The sequence below is a fragment of the Dendrobates tinctorius genome, unplaced genomic scaffold (genome assembly GCF_039654945.1).
Source record: "Dendrobates tinctorius isolate UK_male_01 unplaced genomic scaffold, ASM3965494v1 ptg000019l, whole genome shotgun sequence".
NCBI lineage: Eukaryota > Metazoa > Chordata > Amphibia > Anura > Dendrobatidae > Dendrobates > Dendrobates tinctorius.
The window spans coordinates 70,259,603-70,286,850 of NW_027361687.1; the positions used below are offsets into that span (position 1 = coordinate 70,259,603).

At 46.2% G+C, this 27,248-nt stretch overlaps 1 protein-coding gene across 3 annotated transcripts in view; it reads left to right on the forward strand.

Moving 5' to 3' along the window:
* The window catches only part of TARS2 (threonyl-tRNA synthetase 2, mitochondrial), a 76,934-nt gene that overhangs the window by 34,541 nt on the left and 15,145 nt on the right, over window positions 1-27,248 (forward strand). For all 3 annotated transcript variants that reach the window (XM_073567224.1, XM_073567225.1, XM_073567223.1), the window contains exons 5-12: window positions 126-247; window positions 326-443; window positions 7,121-7,182; window positions 9,802-9,880; window positions 10,067-10,213; window positions 10,478-10,576; window positions 11,406-11,572; window positions 11,720-11,882. In XM_073567224.1, the coding sequence (XP_073423325.1) occupies window positions 126-247; window positions 326-443; window positions 7,121-7,182; window positions 9,802-9,880; window positions 10,067-10,213; window positions 10,478-10,576; window positions 11,406-11,572; window positions 11,720-11,882 (957 nt within the window). The remainder of the gene's footprint in view (window positions 1-125; window positions 248-325; window positions 444-7,120; window positions 7,183-9,801; window positions 9,881-10,066; window positions 10,214-10,477; window positions 10,577-11,405; window positions 11,573-11,719; window positions 11,883-27,248) is intronic.

Consider the following 27,248-nt stretch of genomic DNA (forward strand, 5'->3'; position numbering starts at 1 on the left):
ACAAAACAAATGGCACCGTCTGTGGGGACATGGAAATTGCTCCAACTTTCTAATGTGCTTTGTCCTTGTATTTATTAGAGATCTGTGCTTCCTGTCAGTGACTGAAGATCATTCTCTCCTTGTAGATATTCTGGCATTCAAGCGCTCATGTCCTGGGGGCCGCCCTGGAGCGGATCTATGGGGGTCTGTTGTGTCATGGACCCAGCATAGAGAATGGGTTCTTCTATGACATGCACCTGGAGGACGGGTGAGACTTATTCAGTAGTCTTGTGAGTTCCCATAGGGGCTACATACAGATTTCAGTACCCACTCTCTGCTCTTCTAGCACCGTGCTGCACAGTGACCTTCCCAACCTGGAAATGGCCTGTAAGGATCTCATCAGGCAGAAAGTTCCCTTCCAGCGCGTGGAAGCGACACGGGAAGAGCTGCTGGAGCTGTTCAAGGTGCGAACGTCCCTGCATGTCGTGTGTAGTGGTGTGAGTGCTACTCTGGGCCATAATACAGGAGGCCACAGGAGAAGTAATGCATCTACATGCAGTCTGACATTATGCAATTCTATGTACACAGTTGAGTCAGATTGTGGACTCGCCATTGTGAATTTTACCTGTGATCTGAGTCATCAGCCCGGTTGTTGCTCTGTATATATACTCTAATCTGTGTCATCAGCCCGGTAGCCGCTCTGTATATATACTCTAATCTGTGTCATCAGCCCGGTAGCCGCTCTGTATATATACTCTAATCTGTGTCATCTGCCCGGTAGCCGCTCTGTATATATACTCTAATCTGTGTCATCAGCCCGGTAGCCGCTCTGTATATATACTCTAATCTGTGTCATCAGCCCGGTAGCCGCTCTGTATATATACTCTAATCTGTGTCATCAGCCCGGTAGCCGCTCTGTATATATACTCTAATCTGTGTCATCAGCCCGGTAGCCGCTCTGTATATATACTCTAATCTGTGTCATCAGCCCGGTAGCCGCTCTGTATATATACTCTAATCTGTGTCATCAGCCCGGTAGCCGCTCTGTATATATACTCTAATCTGTGTCATCAGCCCGGTAGCCGCTCTGTATATATACTCTAATCTGTGTCATCAGCCCGGTAGCCGCTCTGTATATATACTCTAATCTGTGTCATCAGCCCGGTAGCCGCTCTGTATATATACTCTAATCTGTGTCATCAGCCCGGTAGCCGCTCTGTATATATACTCTAATCTGTGTCATCAGCCCGGTAGCCGCTCTGTATATATCCTCTAATCTGTGTCATCAGCCCGGTAGCCGCTCTGTATATATACTCTAATCTGTGTCATCTGCCCGGTAGCCGCTCTGTATATATACTCTAATCTGTGTCATCTGCCCGGTAGCCGCTCTGTATATATACTCTAATCTGTGTCATCTGCCCGGTAGTTGCTCTGTATATATACTCTGATCTGTGTCATCTGCCCGGTAGCCGCTCTGTATGTATACTCTAATCTGTGTCATCTGCCCAGTAGTTGCTCTGTATATATACTCTGATCTGTGTCTTCAGCCCGGTAGCCGCTCTGTATGTATACTCTAATCTGTGTCATCTGCCCAGTAGTTGCTCTGTATATATACTCTGATCTGTCTCATCTGCCCAGTAGTTGCTCTGTATATATACTCTGATCTGTCTCATCTGCCCAGTAGTTGCTCTCTATATATACTCTGATCCATGTCTTCAGCCCGGTAGCCGCTCTGTATGTGTACTCTAATCTGTGTCATCTGCCCAGTAGTTGCTCTGTATATATACTCTAATCCGTGTCATCGGCGCGGTAGCCGCTCTGTATATATACTCTAATCTGTGTCATCTGCCCGGTAGCTGCTCTGTATATATACTCTGATCCATGTCTTCAGCCCGGTAGCCGCTCTGTATATATACTTTAATCTGTGTCATCTGCCCAGTAGCCGCTCTGTATATATACTCTAATCCGTGTCATCGGCCCGGTAGCCGCTCTGTATATATACTCTAATCTGTGTCATCTGCCCGGTAGCTGCTCTGTATATATACTCTAATCTGTGTCATCTGCCCAGTAGTTGCTCTGTTTATATACTCTGATCCATGTCTTCAGCCCGGTAGCCGCTCTGTATATATACTCTAATCTGTGTCATCTGCCCGGTAGCCGCTCTGTATATATACTCTAATCCGTGTCATCGGCCCGGTAGCCGCTCTGTATATATACTCTAATCTGTGTCATCTGCCCGGTAGCTGCTCTGTATATATACTCTAATCTGTGTCATCTGCCCGGTAGTTGCTCTGTATATATACTTTAATCTGTGTCATCTGCCCAGTAGTTGCTCTGTATATATACTCTAATCTGTGTCATCGGCCCGGTAGCCGCTCTGTATATATACTCTAATCTGTGTCATCTGCCCAGTAGTTGCTCTGTATATATACTCTAATCTGTGTCATCGGCCCGGTAGCCGCTCTGTATATATACTCTGATCTGTGTCATCGGCACGGTAGCTGCTCTGTATATATACTCTAATCTGTGTCATCTGCCCAGTAGTTGCTCTGTATATATACTTTAATCTGTGTCATCTGCCCAGTAGTTGCTCTGTATATATACTCTAATCTGTGTCATCTGCCCAGTAGTTGCTCTGTATATATACTCTAATCTGTGTCATCGGCCCGGTAGCCGCTCTGTATATATACTCTAATCTGTGTCATCTGCCCAGTAGTTGCTCTGTATATATACTCTAATCTGTGTCATCGGCCCGGTAGCCGCTCTGTATATATACTCTAATCTGTGTCATCGGCACGGTAGCTGCTCTGTATATATACTCTAATCCGTGTCATCGGCCTGGTAGCCACTCTGTATATACAGCTCTGGCAAAAATTAAGAGACCACTGCACCGTTTTATAAAAATCAGCTTCTCTACATGTCTGACAGCCATTCCATTCCAGTGTCAGGTGAATTCCAACCAGAGTACACCTCATTCTACTTAATGTGCTTCTGATTAGGTGATCACCTGAACCAAATCTTATTTAACGAAGGAAAGAAAAAAACCCTGCTGTGGTGTTCACAATCCTCTTGCAATAGGACAAGCTGGATGGCAAAACAAGTGCTAGTAATATTCCAAAAGCAATAGCTTGCCAAAGGAGTTGAAAAAAAAAGTCTTGAGTGAGGAAAAGAAGGGCTCAATTCTGGATTTACTAGCAGAGGGATACAGTGAGCGTCATGTTGCCTCCATCCTTAAAATTTCTAAGACGGCAGTCCATTACAACAAGGTCAAGCAGCAGACATTTGGGACAACAAAGCTACAGACCGGCAGAGGGCAAAAACGACATAAACGCATGTTCATATTGGCCACAAAACATATAAAACCTACAATAGAAAAAGTGAGCAAAAACCCTGCTTTAACTAAGTAAAAAAGTAAAAACATGCGTTTATGTTCTGCATGTGTACCAACGCAAGTCAAGCTCAATTTCTGTTTTTTTCTTTGTATTTTTGCATTCTGTGCAAGCCGGGATGTGGCTTCCCTCTCCTGAGCTGGAAATTGAATATAAGGCTACCCCGGACTGGTGTTCCACCGGTTGGGCCCAGTCCTTTTGTCTGCCCTTATTCACACACTGAGATCAACATTGACACATGGTAAGGTTTTAAAGGGAAGGTGCCATCCAAAAAAATATTTTTTCAGCAGTTGAAAAAATGTAAAGAATTAATGTTTACATTTTCTTAAAATAATATTATCATTTGTTTTTAATTTTGTAAAATATGAAAAATAATTTTAAAAAGTTTGGCATTTCGACTTGTTAACACTAGGGGGAGCAGCTACTGAAATTTGGCACAAAAACCTAGTGTACAACTAGCTCACATTACTGCCCTGCAGTAATTATGGTCTGAATCTGCTGACATGGGTGTGGTCACTCCTCTCCTCCCCTTCTGGGTGTTTGCTAAGGGAAAAGAGAGGATGACATTTAGGAACACAGTGAGCAGCCATTTTCATGGGGCCTGAAAAGTTACTGACTGTCTTTGCATGCAAAGTCTGGATCAGAACAGGTCATCAATCAGAAGAAATGTTCCCTGGATTTCTGTGGAGCAGACGGTCCATCCATGTGTATAAAACACAGCGCTATATGTACAATCCCTGGCACCGAACAGGGTGCCCCCCCATAGACCAGCACACTGCTCTCCTGAAATACTCTGTGCTGCTGTCACCCTGCTCCTTCCACCATACATCAGGCCCCTGTCGCCTCGCTTTCACACATCGCCAGGACAGGATCTGAGGAGAGGAATGGGGTCTTCAGTCACCGAGGATGGCAGGATTCTGGGAGCAGGGTGACAGCAGCACAGAGTATTTCAGAAGAGCAGTGTGCTGGTCTATGGTGGGCACAGAGGGAGATATATGGAGGAGCAGGGTGACAGCAGCACAGAGTATTTCAGGAGAGCAGTGTACTGGTCTATGGGGGGCACAGAGGGAGAGCTATGGGAGAGGACAGGGTGACAGCAGCACAGAATTCCAGGAAACATTTCTGCTGATTGATGGCCTGTTCTGATCCAGACTTTGCATGTAAAGACCCCATTCCCCTCCTCAGATTCTGTCCTGGCGATGTGTGAAAGCGAGGCGACAGGCGCAGTCCGGGGTGACGCTGGGAAGCAGGCTGGGGGGATATGTAGCCATATAGTAACGATAAAAATGAGACCCCTCTCTTCAGCTCCCTCACCAGCCCTCCCCTGACTGCACCTAACTATTACCCCTGACCCCTGTGCAGGTACTCAGCCAGAACCACCCTAGAACGGGTCCCCTTTTAGCAGATAATACTGCTATAGTGTTCTCACATAATACCGCCATATACTTTACACATAATGCCGCCAAATAGATCATAAACAATACCACCATGTAGATCACACATAAAACCAGCAGGGTGACAGCAGCACAGAGTATTTCAGAAGAGCAGTGTGCTGGTCTATGGGGGGCACAGAGGGAGATATATGGGGAAGGAGTAGGGTGACAGCAGCACAGGAATCCAGGAAACATTTCTGCTGATTGATGGCCTGTTCTGATCCAGACTTTGCATGCAAAGACCCCATTCCCCCCTCAGATCCTGTCCTGGCGATGTGTGAAAGCGAGGCGACAGGCGCAGTCCGGGGTGACGCTGGGAAGCAGGATGGGGGGAAATGTAGCCATATAGTAACGATAAAAATGAGACCCCTCTCTTCAGCTGCCTCACCAGTCCTCCCCTGACTGCACCTAACTATTACCCCTGACCCGTGTGCAGGTGCTCAGCCAGAACCACCCTAGAACGGGTCCCCTTTTAGCAGATAATACTGCCATAGGGTTCTCACATAATACCGCCATATACTTCACACATAATGCCGCCAAATAGATCATACACAATACCACCATGTAGATCACACACAAAACCAGCAGGGTGACAGCAGCACAGAGTATTTCAGGAAAGCAGTATCACACGGGATAGGATTAGATACACGGCTCAGCAGTCAGTATCACACGGGATAGGATTAGATACACGGCTCGGCAGTCAGTATCACACGGGATAGGATTAGATAGACGGCTCAGCAGTCAGTATCACACGGGATAGGATTTGATACACGGCTCAGCAGTCAGTATCACACAGGATAGGATTAGATATACGGCTCAGCAGTCAATATCACACAAGGGAGGATTAGATACACAGCTCAGCAGCCAGTATCACACAGGATAGGATTAGATACACAGCTCAGCAGTCAGTATCACACAGGATAGGATTAGATACACAGCTCAGCAGTCAGTATCGCACAGGATAGGATTAGATACACGGCTCAGCAGTCAGTATCACACAGGATAGGATTAGATACACTGCTCAGCAGTCAGTATCACACAGGATAGGATTAGATACACGGCTCAGCAGTCAGTATCACACAGGATAGGATTAGATGTCCAGCAGATGGCCAAGTGTTTTGAAAGAGCAGGGGGCAGCTCCTCCTATGTTTTGCAAGTGCAGGGGCAGCAGCTGGTCGGGTGTTTTGGAAAGAGCAGCTTGGTCTCCAGGAGCTCGTCCTGTATCCTCTCCTGCAGCTGGTATGTGTAGAGTGAACATCCAAGCCCTGTTATGCTGGAACAGTACAGCATCCCCAGGGCTTGCAATAGAGTAACTGGAGCTAAGCGGAAAGCACTGGGCTCTAATAAAATGGCGCCTGGCCACACCTACAGCTGTGAATTGAGCTGCCCACAGAGGCGTGCCCAGTTCACAGCTGATGCTGCAATGATACAGATAGGGTCAGGAGCCGACTCTTGTCTCTTATGCCCAGGGACTGCCGTAAATGAGCATGGAAAGTGTCGTTCAGCAGCCAGAAAGGTAAGATGGCAGCCCCCAGTGGCTGCATTAATACAGTAAAAAAAAAACCATACACACTACTGAGTCAAGTTTAGGGGACAATATCTTTTTATACTATTTTCTTTTTTACATTAAATTCTGAAAAAACACGGCACCTTCCCTTTAATATTAGACAGTGTAGGACTGTCCCGATCAGAGTTACCTTGTCGTGGTGGGATGGCTGTTATGCTTTTTTTTTTTTTTTTTTTTTTTTTTTTTTTTTTATATCAAAGAAAAGTATTACTAAAAACTAGAGTTGAGCGACTTTGGTCGGATCGGGTTTCGTGAAACCCGAATGAAACAAAATAAGTTTCAGATGAAACTCGTCCGACTAGAGCAAAACAAAGTCGGAGTTTCGTCCGAAACCCGACCCCAATGCAAGTCAATGGGAAATAAAAGTCGGACGAAACTCAGACTTTTTTTGCTCTAGTCGGACGAGTTTCATCTGAAACTTATTTTGTTTCATTCGGGTTTCACGAAACCCGATCCAACCAAAGTCGCTCAACTCTACTAAAAACTCTTATTTAAATGCACTTTTTGCTTTTTATTTACTTAGTTACAATAGGGTTTTTGACACTTTTTTGCGTTTGTTCTGCATGTGTACAAACTCAATTCAAGCTCAATTTTTGTGTTTTTTCTTTGTATATATACTCTGATCCTTGTCATCAGCGCAGTAGTCGCTCTGTATATATACTCTGATCCGTGTCGTCAGCCATCATCGCATATCAAGGTCACGCACAGCTTGTAATGATTTCATTATTATTATTTTTTTTTTTTTTTTGCAGTATAACAAATTCAAGACCAGAATCATTGAAGACAAAGTGGAGGCCACAAGCAGTGTGTACAGGTAACGTACTGTCCTGTGGCCTGTACACCTGGCTTGTCACACAGTAGTGACCTCCGGGGCAGTGTGTGTGCTCAGTACACTTCTTCATATGGCTACATACACATCCATGAAGGTGACCACATGTATATGAGGCCAGTTGTTATATTACAAGGGGGACTGCAGGGCTGGCTGTTATACACCAGGGGTCAGTCACTATGGGTTCGGATGTTATACACCAGGGGTCAGTCACTATGGGTTCGGATGTTATACACCAGGGGTCAGTCACTATGGGTTCGGATGTTATACACCAGGGGTCAGTCACTATGGGTTCGGGTGTTATACACCAGGAGGCACTATGGGTTCGGGTGTTATACACCAGGAGGCACTACAAGGCTGGGTGTTATACACTTTTTGTTCACTTATTTCCCTGCCTCTTTATACCACCTGAGGAACAATGATGGGGACAGATCAATCAGTCTGCCCCATAGAGTATCATGTTATCAGCAGCACATCAGCAGTTTTCACTGGGCAATGTGCTGCTGAGAACAATGATTTTTTTGCTCTGGCGTAAACAGTCCAATCACTCAATGAATTTTGCTTGTTTAGTACAATGCACCCCATAGTCCTCCATAAAGTATAATACACTCTCCATAGTCCTTCATGTAGTATAATACTCTACCATAGTCCTCCATTTAGTATAATACACCTCCATAGTACTCCATATAGTATTATACACTCCCCACAGTCCTCCATATAGTATAATTCACTCTCCATAGTCCTCTATATAGTAAAATACTCTCCCCATAGTCCTTCGTGTAGTATAATGCACTCCCCATGGCATAATGCACCCATAGTTCTTCATATAGTATAATACATTCCCCTTAGTCCAATAGGGTAAAGTGCTGCCCTCCCTCAGAGCATAATGCAGCCTCACAGTCTTGCAGTATTAAGGCTACCACATACTCACTGATGTAAAAAAAGAAAAAAAAATACAAGTCTTACCGCTCCTCCTTGTTCCCTACTGCTGTGGTCTCTGCAGAATGTATCAGCAGCTCCACTGCCCAGCACAGCATGGTGCGCATTGAAGAGACATCATCGCGCACCTGCGTCAGAGGCAGAGGGGAATGATGGGGGAGGGAGCGTCATTTATGATGCTGATCCAGTTGAATGCTGACACTAAGCCCTCGGCTCACCGGCCTCATAGCGGCACGCCACTGGCTGGGGGCCTCTGGGGGAGTGATGGCCCTTATGGCTAATCTGCCTGCCCCTAACACAGGACCTTGGAGGGACTACGGGGCCAGTTGTTATACATCGGGGGGACTACGGGACCGGCTGTTATACTTTTGAAGGGATCTACAGAGCTGGTTGCTATACACTGAGGGCGACTATGGAGACAGTTGTTATACACTGAGGGGGACTGCTGGGCCGATTGTTATACACCAGGGAACTACAGAACCGGTTGTTATTTACCGGGTTGAGGACTATAGGACCAGTATTTACCGGGTTGAGGACTACAAGACCTGTTATACACCGGGTGGGATTACTAGGCCGATTTGTTATAACAACGGGGGACTACTGAGCCGGTTGGTATAAAGCGGGGGTGACTACGGAGCCGGTTGTTATACGGGGGGGGGCACTGCAGAGCCAGTTATACGGCGGGGGGGACTGTGGAGTCGGTTGTTATACGGCGGGGGGGACTGCGGAGCCGGTTGTTATACGGCGGAAGGACTAAGGAGCCGGCTGTTATACACCTGGGGGGGGACTTCGTAGCTGGTGGTTGTACGTCACGGGGGCTACGGGGCTGGTGGTTATACATCTCGAGGGGGAGGGTAACGGGGCCGGTTGTAATACACCGGTGGGGACTGCGAGTCTGGTTTTAATACAGAATGGGGAGACTGCGGAGCCAGTTGCAATACATCAGGGGGTGTTGCGGGGTTGTTTGTAATACACCGAGGGGGGGTGTCTGTGTGGCTGGTTGTAATATACTGGGGGGGACTGCGAGTACGGTTGTTATATATCGCGATGGGAAAGGACTGTTGGGCCGATTGTTATACAATAGGTTGGGGACTTCGGGGCCAGTTGTTTACGTTTGGGGGAGCAGTGTCTACGGAGTCGGTTTTATTCATGTGGGGTGGGGACTACATGGCTGGTTGCCATACAATGGGGGGAGGGGGGCTACAGGGCTGGTTGTTATACACCAAGTTAAGGGGTGGGGGGACTAAGGGACCAGTTGTTGTTCACCTGGGGGGGGGGGAGTGAGACTAACGAGCAGTTGTTATACACCTGGGGGGACTTTGGAGTCTGTTGCTAAACATCACGGGGAAGGGGGGGGTGGGCAGTTGTTATACACTGGGAAGCAGTCGGTCTCAATGTGTGTGGCCTTGCATTTCTCATTTTAGGTTTCATTCTGACATTCTTGAAAATCTGTTCGTGCACGGTCCGGAGAGTGGCATCCTCATAGAAATACCTGAAGTTGTCATGCTTCGGTGTGTGGACCTGTAGCCTGTTGGAGCCTTGTGGTGTGTGCTCGGATTGATTAGCATGGATGTGTATATGAGCCTGCTGCATCCATTTAGACTAGGACAGGACTACACTGCGCTCTACTGGGTCTTCTTTAAGTGTTTTTCCCCCTTACTTCAGGTGTGGATCTCTGGTTGACCTCTGTCAAGGACCTCACGTGCGACATGCGGGGCAAATTAAAGCCATCAGACTGCATAAGGTGATGTCACTTATAAGACTGTGCCAACGGTGCTCTGTACATGCAGCAGTCTGACTGTTGGATGCGCAGTCAGAATCCACTTTACCATTGACCCAGTCCTTGACATGGGTAAATGTTGGAGTACATGGTTAGGTGCACTCTGAGTCTGTTTTTTTTTTTTTTTTTTTGGGTGGGGGGATTTAACAGAGCTCAACAGCCTATTGGAAAGGAGATGCCACGCAGGAGAAGTTGCAGAGAGTTTATGGGATTTCGTTCCCAGATTCTAAACGGTTAAAAGAATGGGAGAACGCACAAGAAGAGGCGGCTAAGCGGGACCACCGAAAAATAGGAAGGGTACGTAAGTGTATTTAAGACGGTGCCGATCAGAGCAGTCCTCCCAGCATAGCATATTGCTAGCATATACCATCACTGTCCTGCTCCACTGATCCTGTGATGGCAGCAGCTTCTCTTGGTGCCCTCTGGATTACACAGCTGACAGCTGTGCTTCACACGTTAATGCCAGGCATCACCAGTAGATACCTGGTGAAGAGGAGTGGGATGTAGCTGCGTAGAAGAGGCACTTGTATCCCTTCTGATCCACTTTGTCTTCTTTCCTAGGACCAGGGATTATTTTTCTTCCATGAATTGAGTCCTGGAAGCTGCTTCTTTCTTCCCAAGGGAGCTCACGTCTACAACGTCCTGATCGACTTCATCAAGGTACTTGGCTTTTAGAAAAGCTCAGTGCAGGTGATGCGTACACTGGTGTGAGCAATTACCAGTAAGAATGAAACCCGTTATGGCATTGCATCATCCCTCCAATCAGATGGTGATGGACACTGGATCCTGTGTGCATAGTGATCTCAGTGCTCCATCCACATCAGCCCTCTCCTGGCACCGTGCTCCTCTAGCCTTCCTATCTATACCAGTCAGGAGCTGCCTATTTAATAGCAGCAACTCTTACGGATTTTTAAAAGGGTGATTTAAAAACATTTGTACCCCAAGATGGTAAGGCTAAAAACTTCAGCTCATCACTCAAAAAAATTAAAAAAAAGTCCTCGTATGGCTGTCGGCATGGAAAAAGAATAAAAGTTATGGCCCTTAAAGCAGGGCGGTAGAGTCAGTAAGCCAAACCTCCGACTCCTCAATTTCCCTGACCCCCAACCTCACAGCACTGGTCACTACTGAACATGTACATAAAGTGCAGCACAGATTCATCTCAACTAAAGGCCAAGATCCTTAGATCAGGAACAGAGCAGACATTTATAGGACATTTCATAACTTTCCCAAATTATTATTAAATATATTCAGCACATCCTGCACTGAACTACTGTACCCAATTCATTATATATTTTAAGAGTTGGAGTCTGTCCATTTTATACCGACTCTGACTCCACATCCCTGCCGTAAAGTGCAAAAATGAAAATTGGCCCTAATGGGTGACTGCTGGAGTCATTCTGGCAACAACATAGAAAAAAATGACTGTCACCATTCTGACACCTCGCTTATTACTTTGCTCCAATCTTTTTTTTTTTTTTTTTTTTTGCAGGGCGAATATCGAAAACGGGGATTCACAGAGGTAATCACCCCCAACATGTACAATAACAGACTGTGGGAGCAGTCTGGGCACTGGGAGCACTACGGGAAGCACATGTTCTCCTTCCCCGTGGAAAATGAGACCTTCTCTCTAAAGCCAATGAATTGTCCTGGGCACTGGTGAGTCACACCATCTTTACGATATCCAGTCGGCGCATGAGAGGTGCGGTAATTTGGCCTGACTGATGTTTTATTGACATGCTCATTGCAGGGGTTTCTTGTTTTTGTTGATCCCAGTGATCTTGTATTTGTTTTTTTTATTTCCAGCTTGATGTTTGATCATCGACCTCGATCTTGGAGGGAGCTTCCAGTCAGACTGGCTGATTTTGGGGTCCTGCATAGAAATGAGCTTTCGGGTGCACTGTCAGGGCTCACGCGAGTCCGGCGCTTCCAGCAGGATGATGCCCATATATTCTGTTCTATGGATCAGGTGAGTGGGTCTGGAACATGACCACCTGCTAGACTGAGAGACTGCTTGGTTTATGGTGGAATCACACGGGGTTACAGTATATAGAAAACAAAAAAGAGAAAGTTTGGCTCTATCAGAACGCCTAGAGTGCGAATCAGGACGCATGAAATAACTGGAGTTGATATCGTGTAGCTCAACGCAATAGGAGGGGATTACAATAAACCAGATGGTGGCCCGATTCTAACGCATCGGGTATTCTAGTATATATTTGCAGTTTATTTTGAAGATTTAATAATTGTGACGTCTGCCTGCGGTCTGGGCTGCAGCAAGACAACACCCCGAGAAACACTGATACCCTTTACCCCTATACAGGGATCTGGATTTATAGCAGAGCCCAGGAGGTGCTGTCTGAATAGGAGCAATGACCAGAGCAGGATGGTCGCCAGAAAGGTGTTCCAATACAGGACACAGAGGCAATGATATCCGAGACTAAACCAGCCGGGCAAAAATGGTATAAAAACAGTAGACAGCAGCAAAGTCAGATTCCAGGCCGAAGCCAGAGTCATAAACCAGGAGAGTCGCAGCGGTACAGAATCGATAGGCAGAAGCGGAGTCAGAATCCAGGCCGAAGTCAGAGTCATAAACCTGGAGAGTCGCAGAGGTACAGAATCGTTAGGCAGGAGCAGAGTCAGAATCCAGGCCGAAGTCAGTCATAAACCAGGAGAGTCGCAGAGGTACAGAATCGTTAGGCATGAGCAGAGTCAGAATCCAGGCCGAAGTCAGAGTCATAAACCAGGAGAGTCGCAGAGGTACAGAATCGTTAGGCAGAAGCAGAGTCAGAAGTCCAGGCAAAAGTCAGAGTCAGTCAAACAGTAATTCACACAGTAACACGCAGGGGAACCAAGAATATATCCGGCGGCCTGCAAGAGCAGTCCCAAGGTATTTGAGGGATCAGGTCATCCCTCACAGGCTCCTGGGCTGATGATGTCATCCGGACCGCCCCCAGGACCAGGCTGGATGGTGATGCACCAGCCCCTTCATGACTGACCGAGGAGCGAAGCCTGCGTCCAGCGGACGCCTGCGCAGGAGCCTCATAACTATCACCGCCATCACTCGGGGTTGAAGCACAGCGCCTCCCAGAGACCGAAGCCGGGACCGCAGGCCACGGGTCAGATGGTGATAGGACAGTCCCGCGCCTCCTAGTGGTCGAGGCCGGGACAGCAGGCCCTGAGTCTGACGGTATGTGTCAGTCCGGCGCCTCCTAATGGCCGAGGCCGGGACAGCAGGCCCTGAGTCTGACGGTGACGTGACAGTACCCCCCCTCTAAGAGGGGCCTCCGGACCCTCAAAACCCGGTTTGTCAGGGTGGAGGAGGTGAAACCTTCTAATCAACCGCTTTGCACGGATGTCACTAGCGGGGACCCAGGACCTCTCCTCTGGTCCGTAGCCCTTCCAATGCACTAAATATTGCTCAGAGTTTCTCACTAGACGGGAGTCAAAGATGCCCTGGACTTCGTACTCCAAGGCGCCCTTGACCAAAACTGGAGGAGGAGGGGACTGGACGGGAAGAATTGGGGAGCGGTACACCTTGAGGAGGGACTTATGGAAAACTTTAGGAATTTTAAACGACTGCGGGAGCTTTAACCGAAACGCTACCGGGTTAATTACGTCTAATATTTCATATGGGCCGATTAACCGGAACCCAGTTTGGCAGACGGTACCTTAAGTTTGATGTTTCTTGTAGAGAGCCAAACCTTGTCACCAACTCCCAGGTGCGGCCCCTGGGATCGTCGTCTATTAGCCGCCGAAGCCTGTCTAATCTGAGCCCCTTTCAAATTAGAGTTTACGTCGGACCAAATAGTCTTCAGACGATGTATATTTTGCTCAACCCCTGGGAGTTCCGACATCTTGGCCGAAAATGATCCAAAGCGCGGATATAGTCCAAGGTTACAGAAAAAGGGGGTAGTTTTGATGGAGTCCTGGTATCTATTATTGAGAGCGAACTCCGCCAATGGCAAATGTTCCACCAAATCTGACTGATGTGCTGAGACATAGCAGCGGAGGTATTGCTCCAGTGCTTGGTTGGCATGCTCAGTTTGACCATTGGTTTCGGGATGGTATGCCGAGGAGAAGGACAACTCAACACCAATACGTTTACAGAACGCCCTCCAGAACTTCGAGACAAACTGGGTACCCCTGTCGGACACAATATTTTCTGGAACGCCGTGCAAACGTACAACGTGAAGAACAAACAACTTACTTAAAGTTTCAGAGTTAGGCAAGCCAGACAGGGGAACAAAGTGACACTGCTTATTGAACCTGTCCACCACCACCCAGATACAAGTTTTCCCATCTGAGGGTGGCAGGTCTGTAATGAAGTCCATGGAGATGTGGGTCCATGGACTCTCGGGTGGGCAAGGACTGAAGCCAGCCGGTAGGACGATTATGGGGGGACTTGGCGCGGGCACAGACTTCACACGCTGAGACGTAGTCCTTACAGTCCTTGGCCACCAAAAGTTCCTGGTTACCAGCCTAGTGGTATTATTGAGACCAGGATGGCCTGCCAGGACGGAGTCGTGTGATTCTTTTAACACTTGTGAGCGAAAGGTAGCTGGAACGAATAATTTTTTGGGGGGTGTAGTGTCAGGAGCTCGTTCTGATGACTTACGGATCTCCTCCAGAAGGTCCAGAGATACTGCCGACATGACAATGCCATTAGCCAATATTGGAACTGGTTCATAGTCCTCGGTTTGTGTGGGGCAAAAGCTGCGGGAGAGGGCATCTGCCCTCACATGTTTAGTTCCGGGGCGAAAGGTGATTAAAAAATCAAACCTGGAGAAAAACAAGGCCCACCTGGCCTGCCTAGGATTTAGTCTTTTAGCCGACTCTAGGTAGGTTAGGTTTTTGTGGTCGGTAATAACAGTAACCTTGTGTTTGGCACCTTCGAGGAAGTGGCGCCATTCCTCGAAGGCCCACTTGATTGCCGATGTCATAGTTTCTCTCCGTGGCAGAGAATTTGCGGGAGAAAAAGGCACATGGGCGAAGCTGAGTGAGGGATGCAGTGCCTTGCGAGAGCACTGCTCCCACTCCGACTTCGGAGGCATCTACTTTCACAATAAACGGGTGGTCCAAGTTTGGTTGAATCAACACCGGGTTGGCCACGAAGCACTCTTTTAGTGTAGAAAAAGCCCGAGTTGCCTCAGGATTCCAATTGGTCATGTCCGCCCCTTTCCGGGTAAGGTCCGTGAGTGGCTTGGCAATCTCTGAGAATCCCCTTATGAATTTGCGATAATTCGCAAATCGCTGCAGTGCTTTCAGCGTTTTGGGTTGCACCCAATCCTTAATAGGTTGAATCTTGGCAGGATCCATGCGGAACCCCTTGCCTGAGACCATGTATCCTAAAAACTGCACCTCTTCGGCAAAAAAAACACATTTTTCAAATTTCGCAAACAGAGTTTTCGCGCAGTCTTTGCAGTACTGAACGGACGTGTTGAGCATGTGTCACAGGGTCAGCAGAATAAATCAAAATGTCGTCCAGATATACAATGACATACACCCCACAAATGTCTCTGAAAATATCATTGACGAAGTGCTGAAATACTGCAGGAGCGTTACTGAGTCCGAAGGGCATTACCAGGTACTCAAAATGGCCAAGGGGTGTATTAAAGGCCGTTTTCCATTCGTCCCCATCTCTTATGCGGACCAGGTTATATGCCCCCCGGAGGTCAAGTTTAGTAAACCAGCGGGCTCCCAGTAACTGATTAAAAAGATCAGGAATGAGTGGCAGCGGGTACTGATTTTTTACAGTAATGGCGTTCAGCTCACGGTAGTCAATGCATGGTCTGAGTCCACCATCTTTTTTCTCTACAAAGAAAAACCCAGCTCCTACAGGTGAGGTGGAAGGTCTAATGAAGCCTTTTCGAAGGCTGTCTGCTATGTAGTCATTCATGGCTACACGCTCAGGACCAGAGAGGTTGAATATTCTCCCCTTAGGGAGACGGGCACCAGGGACCAAGTCAATAGGACAATCGTATTCTCTGTGAGGAGGTAGTTTCTCCGACTCCACTATAGAGAAAACATCTTCATAATCCCTAAACGCATATGGAATAGAAGGTGTTTTAATTTTAATCTGGTTTACTGAAAAAGACATAGTTACTCTGACACCGTGGACTCCAGCGCACAACGTCACCTATGCGCCAGTCAATAACCGGATTATGTTGGTGCAACCATGGCATGCCTAACACAACTGGATCTGATAAATTGTATATAACAAAAAATGACATTTGTTCGTTATGTAATGTCCCCACTGACATAGAAATTTCGGCAGTAACGAATTCCACGCCTCCCTGGAATATAGATGTACCATTAATCGCAGTAGTCTGAATAGGCGTTTTAAGCCTTGACAGAGGTACACCAAGGCTCCTAGCAAATAAAAAATCCATAAGGTTGCCGGCAGCACCACAATCCACAAAAGCCTTCACACACAGAGGTTTCTTAGCAAAAGAAAGGGAAACTGGTAACAACAGTTTGGCTGCACTTGCGGGCAATACCTGGCCCCCAGAGCTGTCCAGGGGTCGATGATCCAGGAATGTGGATTTCCAACAGCCAGCATTTTCCTTGAAGCTTCCAGGCTGCAGCATGCTTGAGCCTGAGAGTGACCTTCCAGGCTGTGCAAGGTAACAGGTGTTTGGGCCGAGAATCAGCTCAGTCAGGAGGAAGAGGAAAAAAAAAGGTAAGGAAAACTGCTTTTATATGTGTTAAGTATAGACACAAAAAGCAGTTTTATTTTTTCGGCCGGATATAATGTGACGTCTGCCTGCAGTCTGGGCTGCAGCCAGACAACACCCCGAGAAACACTGATACCCTTTACCCCTATACAGGGATCTGGATTTATAGCAGAGCCCAGGAGGTGCTGTCTGAATAGGAGCAATGACCAGAGCAGGACGGTCGCCAGAAAGGTGTTCCAACACAGGACACAAAGGCAATGATATCCGAGACTAAACCAGTCAGGCAGAAATGGTATAAAAACAGTAGACAGCAGCAAAGTCAGATTCCAGGCTGAAGCCAGAGTCATAAACCAGGAGAGTCGCAGCGGTACAGAATCATTAGGCAGAAGCAGGGTCATAAGTCCAGGCAAAAGTCAGAGTCAGTCAAACAGTAATTCACACAATAACACGCAGGGGAACCAAGAATATATCCGGCGGCCTGCAAGAGCCGTCCCAAAGTATTTGAGGGATCAGGTCATCCCTCACAGGCTCCTGGGCTGATGATGTCATCCGGACCGCCCCCAGGACCAGGCTGGATGGTGATGCACCAGCCCCTTCATGACTGACCGAGGAGCGAAGCCTGCGTCCAGCGGATGCCTGCGCAGGAGCCTCATAACTATCGCCGCCATCACTCGGGGTTGAAGCACAGCGCCTCCCAGAGACCGAGACCGCAGGCCACGGGTCAGACTGTGATAGGACAGTCCGGCGCCTCCTAATGGCCGAGGCCGGGACAGCAGTCCGAGTCTGACGGTGACGTGACAATAATAATGCACCCCCCAATCCTGATATGTATGGTTCTCACCCCCAATCCTGATATGTATGGTTCTCTCACCCCCAATCCTGATATGCATGCTACCCCTCAACTCCCTATCCTGGTATGCATGGTCCCCTGACCCCCCCCAAATCCTGGAATGCATGGTCCTCTTACCCCCCTTTCGGGGTATGCATGGTCCCCTCACCCCCCCCCCCAATCCTGGTATGCATGGTCCTCTCACCCCCCCCAATCCTGGTATGCATGGTCTTCTCACCCCCCTATCCTGGTATGCATGGTCCCCTCACACCCCAATCCTGGTATGCATGGTCCCCTCACACCCCAATCCTGGTATGCATGGCCCTATCACACCCCAATCCTGGTATGTATGCTCACCGTCACCCCCCCTTTCCTGGTATGTATGGTCCCCTCACCCCCCCAATCCTGGTATGCATGGTATCCTCACCCCCCTTTCCTGGTATGCATGGTCCCCTCACCCCCCTATCCCTGGTATGCATGGACCCCTCACCCCCTTTTCCTGATATGCATGGTTCCCTCACCCCCCTTTCCTGATATGCATGGTCCCCTCACACCCCAATCCTGGTATGCATGGTCCTATCACACCCCAATCCTGGTATGCATGGTCCCCTCAGCCCCCTATCCTGGTATGCATGGCCCCCTCACCCCCCTATCCTGGTATGCATAGTCCCCTCACCCCCCTATCTTGGTATGCATGGTCCTCTCACACCCCAATCCTGGTATGTGTGCTCACCGTCACCCCCCTTTCCTGGTATGTATGGTATCCTCACCCCTCTTTCCTGGTATGCATGGTCCCCTCACCCCCCTTTTCTGATATGCATGGTTCCCTCACCCCCCTTTCCTGATATGCATGGTCCCCTCACCCCCCAATCCTGGTATGCATGGTCCCCTCACCCCCCAATCCTGGTATGCATGGTCCCCTCACCCCCCTTTCCGTGTAGCCGCGACCAATCACTGCCGCGGCCCTGTACAAAAATAAAAAATAAAAAAAAGTTATTCTCACCTTCCGACGGCCTCCTGTCTTCTTTCCACGCGCCCGGCCTCACGTTCCCAGTAATGCTTTGCGGCTTAGACCGCTGATGTCTGACTTCTTTCTCGCTCTCGCGAGAGTGACGTCGGTCTTCTTTCTCCCTGTCGCGAGAGTGACATAATCAGCGGTCTAAGCTGCAAAGTATTACTGGGAACGCGAGGCCGGGCGTGTGGAAAGAAGACAGGAGGCCGTCGGAAGGTGAGTATAACTTTTTTTTAATTTGAATTCTCTTTTTTACAGATTAAGGCCTGCGCCGTTACAAACAGCTGCGCCTGTCGCTGATTGGTTGCGGCCGCCAGGCCCCCAGCAATCAGCGGCCCGCGATTTCGGTTACAGACAGACACAATAAGGCGTATATATAGATACTATTAAAAAAAAAAAAAAAAATGGTAAAAGTGGCACTCGCGTCCATAAAAATCTACTTCATAACATGATTAAAACCCGCCGGGCAGGAAACGGGACGTAACATAGTAACATAGTTATTAAGGTTGAAGGAAGACTTTAAGTCCATCTAGTTCAACCCATATCCTATCCTAACTTGCCCTAACATGTTGATCCAGAGGAAGGCAAAAAAAACCCATGTGGCAAACAGCTTCACATCGGGGAAAAAAATTCCTTCCCGACTCCACATACGGCAATCAGACTAGCTCCCTGGATCAACGCAATATTAAGGAAACTAGTGTATATACCCTGTAATATTATACTTTTCAAGAAAGGCATCCAGCCCCTTCTTAAATTTTATTAGGGAATCAGTCATTACAACATCATATGGCAGAGATTTCCATAGTCTCACTGCTCTTACAGTAAAGAATCTGCGTCTGTGAGTATGCTTAAACCTTCTTTCCTCCAGACGTAGAGGATGCCCCCTTGTCCCCGTCACAGGTCTAAGAGTAAAAAGATCATTAGAAAGGTCTTTGTATTGTCCACGCATATATTTATACATTGTAATAAGATCACCCCTAAGCCTTCGATTCTCCAAACTAAATAACCCCAAGTGTAATAACCTGTCTTGGTATTGCAGACCCCCTAGTTCCCTAATAACCTTGGTCGCTCTTCTCTGCACCCGCTCCAGTTCAGCTATGTTTTTCTTATACATCGGAGACCAGAACTGTACACAGTATTCTAAGTGTGATCGCACTAGTGACTTATATAGAGGTAAAATTATGTTCTCCTCATGAGCATCTATGCCTCTTCTAATGCATCCCATTATTTTATTTGCCTTTGCAGCAGCTGCCTGACACTGGCCACTAAATGTGTTTGTCGTCCACCCATACACCCAGGTCTTTTTCAGTGACAGTTTTGCCCAGTATTTTACAATTAAGCACATATACATCTTGTTCGTTCTACCCAAGTGCATGACCTTACATTTATCCCCATTAAAGCTCATTTGCCATTTATCAGCCCAAGCTTCTAGTTTACATAAATCCTCCTGTAATATAAAATTGTCCTCCTCTGTATTGATTACCCTGCAGAGTTTGGTGTCCTCTGCAAATATTGAAATTCTACTCTCTATGCCCCCTACAAGGTCATTAATAAATGTTAAAAAGTGGGCCCCATACTGACCCCTGTGGTACCCCACTGCTAACCGTGACCCAGTCCGAGTGTGCTCCATTAATAACCACCCTTTGTTTCCTATCCCTGAGCCAGCTCTTAACCCACCTACACATATTTTCCCCTATCCCCATTGTTCTCATTTTATGTATCAACCTTTTCTGTGGCACCGTATCAAAAGCTTTTGAAAAGTCCATGTACACCACGTCCACTGCATTCCCTTGGTCCAGTCCGGAACTTGCCTCTTCATAAAAGCTTATCATTAGTCTGACAGGAACGGTCCCTTGTAAACCCATGTTGATATTGGGTCATGAGGTTATTCTTCTCCAGATACTCCAGTGTAGTATCTCTTGGAAAACCCTCCAGGATTTTACCCACAGTTGAGGTTAAACTTACTGGCCTATAATTTCCAAGTTCAGTTTTTGTCCCCTTTTCGAATATTGGCACCACATTTGCTATACGCCAGCCCTGTGATACAGACCCTGTTATTATGGAAGCTTTAAAGATTAAAAATAATGGTCTATCTATGACTGTGCTTAATTCCTGCAGTACTTGGGGGTGTATGCCATCCGGGCACGGGGATTTGTCAATTTTAGTGATTTTTTGCCGCCGTACTTCCTGCTGGGTTAAGCAGGTGACATTTAATGGAGAATTTTTATCCCTGATCATGTTATCCGTCATGGAATTTTCATGTGTAAGGCTGGTTTCACATTTGCGTTTTTTTTCGCGGTAATTTAGCGCTAAATAGCGCATGCGTTTTTTTTTCCTATACTTTGCATGGGATGCGCTTATGTGCGCATACACATGCGTTTGTACGCGTTTTACCGCGCATGCGTTTTTTTGCGGTATGCGCTCGGGCGCACAAAATGCAACTTGTTGCATTTTTTGTGCGTCCGATTTGCCTCAAAAAAACGCATGCGCGCGCAATGCGTTTTTTTACAGCAAGACACCCATTATAAGTCTATGGTGAGCATATGTGCGCATTGGCATGCTTATGTATGCGTTTTTTTGCACTTGCGTTTTTTTTTTTACCATTAGTTTAGACAATGGAATTTAGGGGTTTGGGTAAAGTTAGGGTTAGTTAAGGGGGTTTAGGGTTAGGGTCAGGGTTAGGGTTAGGGTTAAGTATGGTTTGGTTAAGGGTTAGGGTCAGGGTTAGGGTCAGGGTTAGGGTTAAGTATGGTTTGGTTAAGGGTTAGGGTCAGGGTTAGGGTCAGGGTTAGGGTTAAGGTTAAGTATGGTTTGGTTAAGGGTTAGGGTCAGGGTTAGGGTTAAGTATGGTTTGTTAAGGGTTAGGGTTAGGGTCAGGGTTAGGGTCAGGGTTAGGGTTAAGTATGGTTTGGTTAAGGGTTAGGGTCAGGGTTAGGGTTAAGTATGGTTTGGTTAAGGGTTAGGGTTAGGGTTAGGGTTAAGGTTAAGTATGGTTTGGTTAAGGGTTAGGGTTAAGGTTAAGTATGGTTTGGTTAAGGGTTAGGATCAGGGTTAGGGTTAGGGTCAGGGTTAGGGTTAAGGTTAAGTATGGTTTGGTTAAGGGTTAGGGTTAGGGTCAGGGTTAGGGTTAGGGTCAGGGTTAGGGTTAGTAAAGTCATGGTTTGGGTTAGTGTGAGTGGCCACCTAATGTTGGAAAAAAACGCAAACGCGGTAAAAACGCACTAAAAACGCATACAAACGCTTAAAAACGCTGCGTTTTTTTCATGCATGCTCATAAAAATGCTTGAAAAAAACGCAGCAGTTGTATGCTTTTGTATGCGTTTTTCAATGCGTTTTTTTGCGGGAAAAACGCGCTGCAAAAAAAAGCAAGTGTGAAACAGGCCTTAATACTGTTGAAAAAGTCATTTAGCACATTGGCTTTTTCCTCATCCACCATTTCACCCAGACTATTTTTAAGTGGGCCAACACTATCATTTTTTAGCTTCTTACTATTTATGTAGTTAAAGAATATTTTGGGATTATTTTTACTTTCTCTGGCAGTGAGTCTCTCTGTCTCAATCTTTGCTGTCTAGATTTGCTTTTTACAGAATTTATTTAATCTTCTGTATTTATTTAATGCCTCATCACTACCTACTTGCTTTAATTCTCTAAATGCTTTATTTTTATCTCTTATTGCGCCCCGTACAGCTCTATTTAGCCATAGTGGTTTCCTCCTATTTCTCGCATGTTTATTCCCATACGGTATATATTGTGCACAGGTCCTATTCAGGATGCTAATAAACGTCTCCCGTTTTCTTTGTGTATTTTTATGTCTCAGGATATCGTCCCAGTTAATTGCACCAAGATCATCTCTCATCCGTTGGAAATTTGCTTTCCTGAAGTTTAGTGTCCTTGTAACCCCTCTACTACACATCTTATTAAAGGATACATGAAAACTTATTAATTTGTGATCACTATTACCCAAGTGACCCTCAACCCTTACATTTGATATGCGGTCTGGCCTGTTGGTTAATATTAGGTCTAGCAGTGCCCCCCCTCTTGTTGGGTACTGAACCAGTTGTGAAAGGTAATTTTCTCTCATAGTTGTCAGACACCTATTACCTTTGCTGGAAACTGCAGGTTTCGGTTCCCCAATGTATTTCAGGGTAGTTGAAGTCCCCCATAATAATGACTTCTCCTTGAGTCGCTGGTTCATCTATTTGCTTTATGAGGATATTCTCTGTTGCTTCCATTATTTTTGGAGACTTATAACAAACCCCTATCAGTAATTTATTATTTTTCCCCCCTCCCCTTTTTTCCACCCACAGGGACTCTACATTTTCATTAGATTCATATATATTATCACGAAGGATGGGTTTTAAGGATGATTTTACATATAAACACACGCCTCCCCCTCGTTTATTTGTACGGTCATTTCTGAACAGACTATAGCCCTGTAAATTAACCGCCCAGTCATGGCTCTCATCCAGCCATGTCTCAGATATCCCCACAATGTCATAGTTATGTTCCAACAACATTAACTCCAATTCCTCCATTTTGGCTTCTGGCATTAGTGTACATGCACTTTATGTATCTCTCTGTACCTCTATTCTTTCTTAAATTATTAACTGTTCTAACCCCACCCCCCATGCCACCCCCACCCCCAATTTCATTATTTCTGCCCAGGTCTCTATCTGCACTGTCTTCCCCTCCTATAAAAGGAATACCCTCCCCCCCGTCCCTAGTTTAAACACTCCTCCAATCTTCCAGCCATTTTCTCCCCCAGCACAGCTGCATCCTCCCCATTGAGGTGCAGCCCATCCCTAGCGTAGAACCTGTAGCCAACTGAGAAGTCGGCCCAGTTCTGCAGGAACCCAAACCCCTCCTTCCTACACCAATTCCTGAGCCACTTATTAACCTCCCTAATCTCCTGTTGCCTCTCCGGCGTGTCACGTGGTACAGTATTTCCGAAAATACCACCTTGGAGGTCCTTGCTTTAAGCTTACAGCCTAATTCCCTGAAATCAGCTTTAAGGACCTTCCACCTACCTCTAACTTTGTCATTTGTGCCAATGTGCACCATGATCGCTGGATCCTCACCAGCCCCTCCCAGTAATCTGTCAACCCGATCAGCGATGTGTCGGACTTGAGTGCCAGGTAGGCAGCACACCGTTCGACGATCCCTGTCTTTGTGACAGATTTCCCTATCTGTTCCCCTAATAATTGAGTGTCCCACTACCAGAACCTGTCTGGCCTGCCCTGCTCTCCTATTTCCCCCTAACTGGAGCAGACACTCCTCTGGCTTTCAGAGGACATGCCTTGCTGCAGCAACGCTACTCCTGTACTGACACTCCCCTCATCTGCCAACTTAGCAAACTTATTGGGGTGTGCCAGATCAGGACTAGCCTCCCTGGTGCTCTTCCCTCTACCCCGCCTTCTAACTGTCACCCAGCTAGCTGCTTCATTGTCCTGCAGCTCCAACCTTGCATCCCCCCCCTCATCTATCCCATTGAGCGTCTGCTCAGTGAGCAGAAGACTCCTTTTCATATTGTCTATGGATCTCAGTGTTGCCAGCTGCACATTTAGATCCAGTATCTGGGCTTCCAAATGCACAACGTGCTCACATCTCGCACAGCAGTATGCACCCTCGACCGGCTGTTCAAGGATTTCATACATGCGGCAAGACGTGCACTGAATGGCATTGGCAATAGTGGAGCACATCCTAATGGGGATTGCACCAGACAAAAAGATAAGCAAAAATAAATAAAAAGTATTAATAAAATACAACAGCAATTCAGTAATACCTCCCTTGGAAACTCACTGAATCTCAAGTCACACACTTACCACAGTTCGCACTTATACTCTGGTCACACTCAGCTCGTTCACACTCGCTCAGGCAGAAGATTTAAAAGATTTTTTTTTCCCTTTTACCAGCACACCACCCTGCTGCTCAGTGCACTTCCAAAAGTGTGGACTACAATCGTTTCACCTGTAACAATGCTTTTAGGGGTCCCAATGCGGCATGGCGTAAAACCATAAGGTCAGACTAAAACAAAGTACAAAGCAAACTGATTTTTCAGGAGAAAAAATGAGTAACCTGATGTAATAGCATAGAAAAAATTCAAAAAAACTCACACAACAAGATATGGCCTTTCCAGAAACCTGTCTGATGACAAATGCACATCTAGCAAGCAGGGCTGTGGAGTCGGTAAGCCACAGTTGCGACTCCGACTCCTGGATTTTATCAGGCTCTGACTCTGACTCCGGCTCCGACTCCTTCATAAATGGCCAATTCATAACAACAAATTTACTGTTGTAAAATATTAAACATCGTGCTTATTCAGTTTCTCACCATCATATAAGTAATCAGACCACTTAGAGCAAAAACTACATTTATTAGAATACAATTAGAATATAGCAAATAACTTTTATAAACTTTTCTAAACTGTATGTAAATATGCAATAAACACTTTTATGCAGTTAATAAGAAGAAATCTATAAATTTGTCCTCAGAAAAAGTATTGCCTCTGTCAGATCCTCCTTCATGGATGCCCTCAAATCTGATCTAATTATTTTGAGAGCAGAGAACAACCTCTCTACACTAACTTGTGTTGGTGGCAAAGCAGTAACCACTCGGGCAACATCTCTGACAATGTCAGGATACAGAGGAATCGCTTGTTGCACTGTTATTTTTGATGAATGGGCAAATTTCTCAATTTCTTTTAGTGCACATGAAAAATTCTGCTGTGTTCCTTGATGGGGATGACTCTTCTATGCGGGAACGCTTTGCACGGTCCTTGTGATCCAAATATTTTTCGAAATTAAATTCTTCATCAGTTGATGATGAGGGTGAAGATGTGGCAGGACGACCAAATTCTTCTTGTTCCTCCTGACTGTTCTGCAACCCTTTCATCCTTACTGCTATTTCAAACAGAGCTTCTTTTCCTTTACTTAGCCGTTGATCATCTAGAAGAATCCGATGCATTGGGTCTACATAAACAGCTGCCAAAAGAATGTTATTTTGTAATAGTAGCTCCTCTATCCGTTTCATTGATGTAGCAATGCCACTTGCAATTAACCCTCCTCTTTGGGACAGGCGAAACATCAGGTTCTTCCACTCCTTTAAGAAAATACCTGGAGTTAAGTCTTCTGCTTGTAATTTTTTAGTCACTGTAAATGGGTGCTCTAGCAATTTTTCCAGCTCAGTCACCTGATTCCACTGACTTTCATTTAGCGTCAGTTGAGGGTTAGCCATGTCTACAAGAAAGGTTTTCAGTTCAACCAAGCGCTGAATAATTAAGTAAGTACTTCCCCATCGTGTGGCTTGATCAATAATTGCCCCTTTTCCAGCACGTCTCTTCAAAATTGAGTCAACTTTAGGGGTTCTGGCAACAGTAGCCAATTTTCTCACCTTGCCAATCAGTGCATCAGCATGTCCTTCTTGCAGACTGTCTCTTATAGCCAGCTGTAGCGTATGCACAACACAGCGCATGTGATGAATGAAAGAACATATTGACACAGTTTCAACAAGATCATCTAAACTATCATGTTGCTGTTCATCTGAAGCAACTTCAGTTTGCTCCTCAGTTACAATACTGTGTTCCTCTATTTCAAACATTTCTGTGTCTGTGGACCCAGAATGTTCTTCTAGCTGCTGGTCACCATCATTACTCTCATTCATTAGCTTAATAGTACTTATCATATTTGAAGCATTGTCAGTTACGACAGAAAGAACTTGCTCTTTTTTAAGTTCATAGTCTTGCAGAACCTTTTCCACCAAGACCTGGAGAAACTCACTGGTGTGATGAGCTTTGGTGTCTTTTACTGCCAATGTCTTGGTAACTCTTTCATTTTTGTCACAAACAAATCGGACATTGATGGCAAAATAGTTCACTCTGTGACGTGTGCAGGCGTCCATTTTAAGAAACAGAAAGCGTCCCTTGAGAGTTTTTTTAAGTTCTTCCATTTGTTTAAAAGCTTCTTCGATTACTAATTTTCTAATACTCTCTCTCTCCAGAGAAACACCAAGCTTGCGGGCCATTTCCCCATTCAGACACATAAAAGCTGGTCGTGAAAATAATGAAATAGGCACACTATCCTTTACAACAAGCTCTATGATCCGTTTTTTAAATGTATCTACTGTCATTGTCACAGTAACTTTGTCACTGACAAAATATCTTGCAACTGATGGCTGCAAAGTTCTCTGCTCCTTTGTTTGGCTGGAAGAGCTGGGCACTGGTTCATTGGTTTGGATGCAGTCTTTCTCATCCACTGCTTTCAGTACTTCTGGATGAAAGCGCTGTAAATATCTCTTTAGATTAGAAGCTCTGGTAGGAGCATTTTTATCTTTGCCTGAATATGCACTCATCTTGGCTTCACAGCATTTGTTTTCGTCTGGATCATTTGTCATACACTGACAGACATAATGTTTTCTATCTTGAGTGATGGTGAAATGTTCAAATACAGCTGATTAAATGTGATGCTTCTTTGACATTCTCAGGTTTTTAATTCTGCATTCACAATCCAAATGACAATTGTTTTTCCTAAAAACAATTGTACAAAATTATTGCCAGGTCGTACAACTGATATAGTGGTCAGTAATACTGTTATTATTCCTCATGTACTCACAGTTAACTGATGCAAAGTTTGTTGAAAGGATAATACTTCTTACAGTCTTCCTCTTCTGAGTAGCAGGCAGCTGTGAGATGCTTGGAAGACGCACACCTAGTATGATCTAGTCTAGAGGAGGAGCTTTACTACTAAGAATTTGCAACACATTTTCACTTTCAGTTTCATACATTGTAAGTAGGGGGGTTGGGGCAGCATGAGGTTAACCAAGTAT